The 9,601-nt window shown below is 37.6% G+C and overlaps 1 protein-coding gene across 11 annotated transcripts in view; it reads right to left on the bottom strand.

The window, feature by feature from the left end:
* LOC107846383 overlaps positions 1–9,601 on the bottom strand; it is a 76,390-nt gene that overhangs the window by 49,038 nt on the left and 17,751 nt on the right. For 9 of the 11 annotated variants that reach the window (XM_047399037.1, XM_047399036.1, XM_047399034.1 and 6 more), the window contains 8 exons: positions 7,731–7,868; positions 7,501–7,658; positions 5,126–5,294; positions 4,931–5,029; positions 4,729–4,815; positions 4,588–4,647; positions 4,346–4,503; positions 4,042–4,243 (listed from right to left, as the gene is read on the bottom strand). In XM_047399037.1, the coding sequence (XP_047254993.1) occupies positions 4,042–4,243; positions 4,346–4,503; positions 4,588–4,647; positions 4,729–4,815; positions 4,931–5,029; positions 5,126–5,294; positions 7,501–7,658; positions 7,731–7,868 (1,071 nt within the window). The remainder of the gene's footprint in view (positions 1–4,041; positions 4,244–4,345; positions 4,504–4,587; positions 4,648–4,728; positions 4,816–4,930; positions 5,030–5,125; positions 5,295–7,500; positions 7,659–7,730; positions 7,869–9,601) is intronic. The other 2 variants (XM_047399035.1, XM_047399033.1) reach the window with 1 other exon arrangement.

The following is a 9,601-nucleotide window of genomic DNA, read 5'->3' on the forward strand; positions in this document are numbered from 1 at the left end:
TGAGAGATTGGTTATGGATGGTTTCGAGAGGGGTTGAGGAAGACAAAAGAAGTATCGGGCAGAGGTGATTATACAGGATATGGCGCAATTTCAGCTTACTAAGTGCATGACCTTAGATAGAAGATTGTGGAGGACGCAGATTAGGGTAAAAAGTTAATAAATAGTAGTGTGTTGTCCTGCTATTCGTCCTCGCTAGTAGTTGTAGTATTGATCATGTAGTTTCTTGTCCTTCGATTTCTATTATTACTTGTTGTTTCTTCTACTTAGACTATTGTATTATTTTGTTACAGCTTTTATCCTGTTACTATGTTATTTCTTGTACTTAGGTTACATCTTTTTTTGCACTTCTTTGGACTATTTTCTCCTTGAGCTGAGGGTCTATTAGAAATAATCTCTCCACCTTTTGAGGTAGGGGTAAGGTATGCGTATGATCTATCCTACCCGGACCCCACTTTATGAGATTATATCGGGTATGTTGTTGTAATCTCTTTTGCTCACGAGTCTGGTTAATTCTTCACATGACTTGAGCTTATGGAAGCATATGTAGCCTTTGGTCTTCTTTTGCTATTAATACAACAATCAAGGTGGGAAATGTTGCATATAGAAGGTTCTTGCAAACGCTTAGATTGAACATGCTCCGCAAAATGACCCAATATCATGATCTTTATGAACACTTTAAATGTTGCTGATTTGGCCTTGGATTGACGGGCTGGAAAGAATTGTCTCTTGATTTTTATAGACTGTTTTGATTGTGAAATTCATCTGTTTTAGATAATCTTGAGAAGTGGTCTTGGAAGAAGAGGTACCAGATACTCCGATATGGACTAGGCAAACAGACTGAGTGCTTTATGTAAACCGTTACTAGAAGATTCTTAACAATGACGGAGACAACAGATGGTGGCCTCGGAAGCAATTAAGTCAGTCAAAATTTCCCTAGTAAGTTGTTATATGTGGATAGCCTCGCTCATAGAATGCTTGCCTCACCTAACACAACCAACAAAGGAGAGGGGTGTCAATTTGTAGCAGATGCATCATGCACAATAGTGAGGATGAAAGTGGCAGACATATTTTTTTACACTGCACGGTACCAGGACAAATCAAGTCACTGTTTTTCAACTTTTCACGTCTCTTTTGTCATGGCCTGTTAGTGAAGGAACTTCTAGTCAGCTGGGTTGTTAGGAAAATGCTTAAATCAGTGGGGAAAATTTGATATACTGAGCCAGCATGTGTGTGTTGGATAATATGGAAGGAAAAGAGTGCAAGATGCCTTTAAGGGAAAATAGTGGTTATACAGAAGATAAGTTTTTGGCTTTTTGGTATAACCTACAGGGTGTTAGCGATGGAAATAGTATGAATTAGAATTTGAGTAGGAAAAGGAATAGCATATAGAATCCTACTTGAAAAAGAATAATGTAGTGTCCAATTTGGAAAAGGATTAAAATGTAGTGTATAAATAGGATCTCCGTGTAATCATGTAGATACAACAATCAAATAATATTCTTTTTCTCTTCTATTTCTCACATGGCATCAGAGCCTCTACGATTTTGGTAGAGAATCAAAGAGTTTCCGCTGCCGGCGGGCGGCTACCAATTTATGTCGCCCAGCTGGCCAATGATTATGTTAGGAAAAGTTGGATCACCGTCCATCTTTCCGGTGACGAGTTTCTCATATCTGATTTGGGTATGTAGCACCGTGCATCTTTCCGAACTACTTTCCCATATATGAGTTGCATAAGATCGTGCAACTTTACGACGATTCCTCATATCTGACTTACATAGATCCATGTGTCTTTCCGATGTCTCCTTCTGATTTGCATAACGTCGTGCCATCATTTCGACTCTACCCATATAATCTCTCAGTAGGGTTGTGCCGTCATTCCGACCCTACCCATGTAATCTCTTTTTTCAGTAGGGTTGTCGTTATTCCGACCCTACCCATATAGTTTCTCTTTTTCGAGTCGTGCCGCCATTCCCTCTGTTGCACGGACTCATCGGTTTTGCCGCCGAACCAGTCCCGATGCGCTGTTGGTGCGGGCGCGGGGTGGGGTGCATCTCCGATTCGGTCAAACGAATCCTGAGACACTGACCCAACATCAAGAATAAAGTTGGATGTCATCATCGGAAAAGAGAAAGACCGGCAACTATAAATGTTATCGTCGTCAGAAGGGAGAAAACTAATGACTGCTATCATCCTCAAAATTCGGCGAGAAATCCGACGACTATCATCGTCGAAATCCGGCGGCTGTTGTCATCACCAAAAGGGAGAAATCCGATGACTGTAATTGTTGTCGGAATTTGAATCGTTGGAAAGAAAGAGAAAGATTGGTTGGGGACTAGAAAGATGACTCATCAGATGTACTATGTAGTTTTAATAATTATATTTTTTTTACATATTAAGAAAATAAGTTTATATTAATATAGTAAAAAAATACGTGCCTGTTGGTTTCCCATAAAAAAAAATTATATCAATATAGTAACAAATATATGTGCATGTTGGTTTCCCAAAAGTACAAGTAGATACTAAATACTAATCCTAATTGAAAAAGTAACTAAAAGTTATCTTAAAAGTAAAATTGAATTTTTAAAAATATCTTCTGTATCCATACTCGGATTCGCACATCCGGATCTTAAAAGTTCAAATTTTAATGAATCCGATTCTCGAATCCGCACCCTTCTCGAATACCAGCACCCGAGTCCATGCAACTTAGGTCATTCCGACCCTAACCCTCTCATTTTCCTATCCAAATAATTTTTCCTCTGATTGTGACCACTTTTCAGAAGTCAAATCTAATAATTTGGCGCATGAGTATGTTCCGACCAGTTTCAGTGACTTTCTTGTTTAAGATCTACTCATATCTTGATTTCGAGATGACCCATATAATTTATACCAGTTTCTGGCAATTTTCCAGAGACAGATCAACTTCCCGGCAACGTTTACTACTTCTCCAACCACTTTATCAATTTATTCCTTTTCAACTAAAGTTTCCAAGATGTCCAAAGCAGTCTTTACCAAGTAATCTTTACCAAGTCACTCACGGATCCTCGTATTAAATACATCCATAACAAGCTTGGTACACATGCCTTGTACGCACCAGCTTAAGGGGGTGTGTTCGAATTTGAGTAGAATAGGAATCGCAAATAGAACCCTACTTGGAAAAGGATTATAATGTAATGTCCAATTTGAAAAAGGATTAAAATATAGTGTCGATAAATAGGGCTTCCGTGTAGTCATGTAGATACAACGATCCAATAATATTCTTCTCTTATATTTCTCACAGTATGCTTGACTTCTAAACTCACTACATGAGTAGGACTTTGTATGTGTGGAATCTTCTTTATTTTGCTTTGTACAAAATGGTTCCAAATTTGTATTTCCACTGGCATTAACTTAGTACTACTTTACCAGTTCAAAAGAAAAAGAATTTGCACTTCATATTCTATTTGTTATCGAATTTGCACACAACCAAACAGAACGAAAATAAAACAGTCAAAGATACACATCCAACACTGCTCTAAGCAGCGAAGCATGGCTATGTCCGTAATAGAATTTTGCAAAAGCAAAAGTCACAATACGAATTTTATCAAACATAGGTAAACACTAAGAAACTAACAGATATGCATGAAAATAAAGGAGAATGTAGCACAATTAGCTCCTGAAAAGTACCAACTTTCGAAACTTCAACATAGCTTGCTCCCAAGATATTGGCAGAAAGAATTTAACAGTTTAAAAAGTTAATACTCCCTCCATTCCAAAATAAATGAATTGTTGAGCTATTTTTCAATGTCCAAAATAAAAATTGTTCATTCGAAAGAGACATGTTGGAAATTTATTCCAATTTTACACTTTCATTTAATGAAGTTTAAGTACTTGACATTTTCTAGGAGAGTAATTTAAGAACAATTAAAAGGGTAATAGTGGAAAGTATCCTACAATTTATGTCCTAAAAGATTTTTCTTAATGGGTGTGTTATACCCCAACAATTCAATTATTTGGGAATGGAGGGAGTAGTAGTGAAATGGAGTAAACAACAGTTATAGTTACCTCCCATCTAACTAGAGCAATATTCGTATCAATCATTTTTAACAGATGACCATGGGTTCCGCTAGGAATGACCAGACCCTCAATCCCGGGAAGGTGTAATGGTTGGAGCACCATAACAGTCTGAGAAGCATCATCCACTATGGAACAGAGATCAACGTCAACAGGAGATGACAATCCAGTGGACTTGTCAAGAAAGTTAAACCTGTTCAAGACACGTATCAACATAATTTCTCATAACACATTCTACAAGCCACATAAACAAAAGGATCCTTCATGATTCCTAGAGAAAATCTATGTTACTTACACACATTCCGCAGGCCATGCTCCCTCACAAAGTGCAGACAACAACTGTGTAAGTTCAGCAGTTCTAAATGGGAATTCACCCTCCAAGCTACAAAGAAGGCACCTGATAGGACCATCAACAAAACTTTCCCTGTCCCAAAACTGAGTACAAAGGGACTCCTGCACCATATACAGCAATAGTCTCCATGAATTACTGAAAATAATACAATCTTGAAGGCTCAAAAACACAAAAATCATCCAAACCTCTCCTTCATAAATTTTGCAAAGAATATCCAAGATCAATTTCAGGTTACCATCCTCCAACTGCAAAACAGAAAAGGCAAGATAATAGAGAAAACATGTGTTTTCCTTTAAAAAGCAATGAATTCTCTAAAATTAAATTACCTGGAGATTGACCTCATAAGAAGCAATAAATGCTGCTATAAATGTCCGCAAAACGCTTCTAAAACCAGCAACAGGACCCTGAAAATACTAACAAATGTCAAAGCAAAGATGAAATGATATAATGCATCACCTGAATATGACAGGTCAGATGGGTAAAAGATAAAATTTGTATATATAATGAATAAACAAGCTATTCACTCACATCAAAATCCCTCAGTATATCATTTTCAATAATTTCAAGAAAAGAAGTCAAAGATCCAGCTTCAAAAGCTTGACGAACATAACCAATATGATCAATCTCCTGAGACAGCATTAAGACATCCAAAGTAATGTCAAAACTTACAGCTTCCTGATAAAGCACAAGCAAGTCAATTACACAAATATGAGCGCAACAGACCATCAGTATATTGTTTTCTTCTTTTTCTGGAAGAGATGAAATTAGACAGAGAAAAACTGCCCATGCCAAAATCAATGGTCCTGATTCTTTATTTTCCAAAACATCAAAACTGGACACAATAGCATCAATCTCTTGCACCTCCGACAATGAAAATGTATCATATCCCTGCCTGGGTTTAAAAAAGAGGTAGTCATTAAGCCAGTAAGTAATAGGACAAACATACCTCAACAACATTGCTAGCTGTGAACAGAAAATCTTGAGAGAAGTTGAAGAACCCATAAGAACATGAGAAAGCAAGACAGAAGGTTTAAAGGTACTCAGCCCAATTTGATCTTCTTTCTCATGAGGTCAAGAATCCAGCAGGAAAAGCAACAAAATTGCCCTCCGTGATTTAAAAAAGATATCACATAATTTGCAACATGACTAAGAGAAAAGCTCTTTATACTCAAAAGGAGTTGGACTAGAATACATTTCATCCGAAACCATGATCGTGAATTTGTGATAGTGACACATCATTACATATGATGTGTGGAATAGTCAGGTGGTCTAATTCCACTATGAAAAACTGCTTTACCAATAAGCAGAAGTGCCAATAATGACGAATCTAATTTTGGTATGCTGCTAGTGATATTATAAATAAAGCTAATTCTCAACCAATATAAAAGAGAGGCTTGATACACAAGTCATCCATATGAGAGGAAGTTTCAAGTATCTTGGCCCTGTTATCCAAGGAAATTGAGAGATTGACGAAGATACACTATATTAGTGCAGGGTGGATGAAATGGAGGCTTGCATCCGTGTGATAAGAAGGTGCCACCAAAACTACGGCAAGTTCTACAAAGTGATGAATAGACAAACTATGTTGTATGGGCGGAGTGTTGGTCAGTCAAGAGCTCTCACATTCAAAAGATGAACGTAGCGGAAATGAGGATCATGTGATTGATGTGTGAAAATACTAGGAGGGATCGGATTAGAAATGAGGTTATCCGGGACAAAGTGGGACTCGGGATTGGCTACGGTGGAGGATTGAGAACTTGCTTACAGTTTATCTTGGAATGCCGTTGGGCTCAAAGCATAAAGCTGTGGAAATTTGGGATAGCATTATAGAAAGACACTGAAGAAATTAGCACTTTGGAAGTCCCGGTACCTCCTTTCCTCGGGAGGAAGGCTCACCCTAAACAACTCAGTGTTAGATGCTTTACCTACTTATGTGATGTCTTTATTCCCTATACCTAGCAAGGTGGTCAAAGCTTTGGACACTTTGGAGACCCCCAATATAATATAATCTGATCACTCCTCCCATGCGGACTCTTATTCGATGTCAATCGCATTGTGGCAAGGAAATAAAGTGGGCAAAGGATTTAAATTTGTGAAATGGAAATTACTCCAGCAAAGCAGAATGCATGGAGATTGGGGGTAAAATACTTAAAGCTAAAAGTCAACTCATGAAGTGGTGATGGAGATATAACCAGGAAGACCATGCTTTATGGAAAGAAGTGATCCAACATAAATATGGCCAAGCTGAACTATGGTGCACAAATATTGTTATAAATACATTTGGTGTGCGGGGAATGGAGTACCATTAGAGCTTTCTGGTTAGCTTTGAAGGTAAAAGTTCAAAGCACGGGATGGGCATTGCAAATACAAGGGGCATTGCAGGCATTGTTTCCTAGACTATTCTCAATATGCACCAATCGTGAAGTCAAAGTACAGGAGATTTGGTCCCCACTCGAGGCTGGAAGAGTGGCACCAACTAAGGTGAAATGCTTCACCTGGCTTGCTGTCAGAAGAGCTTGTTGACTCATAAAGCACTACAGAAAAAGGGTATCTACATTGCTTCAAGATGCTCATTATGTAAGGAGGCTCTAGAGACAAACAACCACATTTTCCTACACTGTACTGTCACAGAACAATTGTGGGCATTATTCATCAATTGGCTAAGGTAAACTGGTCTATGCCAGAGCATACTGATCTTTGAAGTTGTTGGATTGGGAAGGGAGGTAGCAAGAGCCAGAAGATTTGGTGGAAACAGTACATGTCTGTATCTGGTGGAACATTTGGAAAGAAAGAAATGAAAGGATATTTGAAGGCAAAGAGAGCTTCTTCATACAGAAGATCGAGTGGAAAGTAATCACTTCTTTATGTTTTTGGTGTAAAGAACTATGGAACATGAAATTCAGTTAGTTGACTTCACAGGATTAGAACAATGTATGGAACAGAAAATTCAGTTCACTGACTTCACAGGATTACTGTAATTAGTCTCTATTAAGTGTAAACTTTAGGAGGTGGCCAGCATGCCCTAGAATACAAAGTTACATGCTTCAAAAAAAAAGTACAACTAATGGAAAGCACAGAGCTGCCGAACTGTTGACAACCTAAACGGAATTTCATCATGAACCATCTGCAAAAGATTTTCCAAATCCAAAGTTTCTATGAGGATAAGAAGCAGCTGCAGTTTAGCATGATAAATAGAGGCAACCGCTTCGGCTGATACAGCTAACTTCCCAAAATTATAAGAATTTGAAATGAATCCCTGAAATAGATTGTGCTAGAGTCAGTAAATATGCAAGTCTTAATAACTGCAACTGAAGCTTTAATGAAGTACCTCATAGAGTGAGCACATTTTTTTCCACAGTTCACCAGTGCATGGGCTGAACTCGTAAAATATGAGGAAAAGAACATCCAATATAAGATTGTCTTCAGTTACCATTGCCTCGGCCCACAATGTATAAAGGTCAACATCCTATTTGCACAACAAAGCAGGTAATCAATTAAAAAATATGACAAAGCAGGTAATCAATTAAAAAATATGACAAAGCAGGTAATCAAATCAACAAAATGATGAAAAATAACAGATTGCACTAAAAATGAAAATGCAGAAGAAAGTACAATCTAGAACACTGATATAAAGAATTTAGGCAATGATGGAGTCTATCTGAAATACAGAACGCTTGCTGCCAAGCTAATTCAGCCATTCATGTAATGAAGACAAAACTACAAATTTATCTACTGCAACCAATAAATTTCTAACTAAAGAAAGAAGGTGTAACTTATGCGGGAGTGAAGGTGTAGAACTGTCTTGACGTGGCTTCCAATTTGACTTGATACACATGTTTCCTTGATGCCCTTGGAGCAACAAGTTCACAATCTCCAACTACTTTCAGTTAACTTATTAGAAAGTCATAGAAGACCACATCTCACATCCGCTTCCAAGTTTCGTAAATCTTCATCTTTTACTCGTTGCCTCATAAATAGCTTCAATAAGCTATTCTCTAAAGCATTGGCGAATGGACTTAAATGTGTTTCCCAGTCTTGTCAACTCCAACCAAATGGCATTTCTCAGTGATAGAAACATTACAGATGGTGCCTTGATTTGTGATGAATGCTTGAATTCAAGGATGAGATCACGAAAGTCTGGGATAATTTGCAAGTTGGAAATTCAAAAGGCGCTATATCATGTAAATTGGAACTTTTTGTTCAATGAATCAACTGAACTGTGGTAGCAAATGGATTAATTGGATGAGTTTATTCTTATCAAGAGTATAAATTTCCGGTCTCATTAACAGTACTCCAAATGAATTCTTAACCTCAGAAAGGGTTAACACAAGGATATCCGCTTTCTCCTTTCTTTTGTTGTAGGCATGGAGGGGGCTGAGCAATGATATATAATGCAGCTCAGTCCAACTGGATCTCTGGTTTTCATGTAGACTGTAGGGGTACATGGAATCCCAAAATTTCTCACTTTTTACATCCGATAATTCTTTGATTATGTATGATGCAGAAAAATATCAAGTTATAATTTGGAGGATGACTTAATCTTTATTTGAAGCGTCACGGGACTACACATTAACTTTTCAAAGAGTTGTCTGTTCCCATTAACAACATGTCAAACCTCAGCCAACTAAACAACTTTGTGCAGCGCAATATTGGTTCCCTTCTGACAAAATATTTAGGCTTGCCTTTGAGGGATAAACATAAATTTGGATGAGGTCTTGAAGATGGAGCACGGTTGGCAAATTGGAAGAAACAATAACAATCTTAGGGCGGTAGAATTACACTGCAACAGTGTTCTTAGCGCACTTCCAACTTATACAATGTCTCTTTTTCAGGCACCATCCTTCATTTGAAATAGACTTTCTCTGGAAAGGCAACAAACAATCTCAATACTCCACACTAGTTAATTGGCAGACAATTAATAATTACTAGAGATAAATAAATAGGGATCTAAGAGTCAAGAACTTGAGGAGCCATAACTATAATTGAAATGTCACACTGGAGATTCAACAAGGAGGACATCGTAGAGTAAAAATTCTCTTGATAAGAGGGTGTTGGAATATGGGCTTCATTCTTGTAAATGATAGGAAAACAAGGTTCTGGGTCACACTGCTCTTAAAATGAATTTTCTGATACCTGTAGTTTTTTTTATGAAGTAGATTCATTAAAAGGCATCAAGAAAATGTTAAAGTGTTAGAAGGA

Source organism: Capsicum annuum, chromosome 11 (genome assembly GCF_002878395.1).
Source record: "Capsicum annuum cultivar UCD-10X-F1 chromosome 11, UCD10Xv1.1, whole genome shotgun sequence".
NCBI lineage: Eukaryota > Viridiplantae > Streptophyta > Magnoliopsida > Solanales > Solanaceae > Capsicum > Capsicum annuum.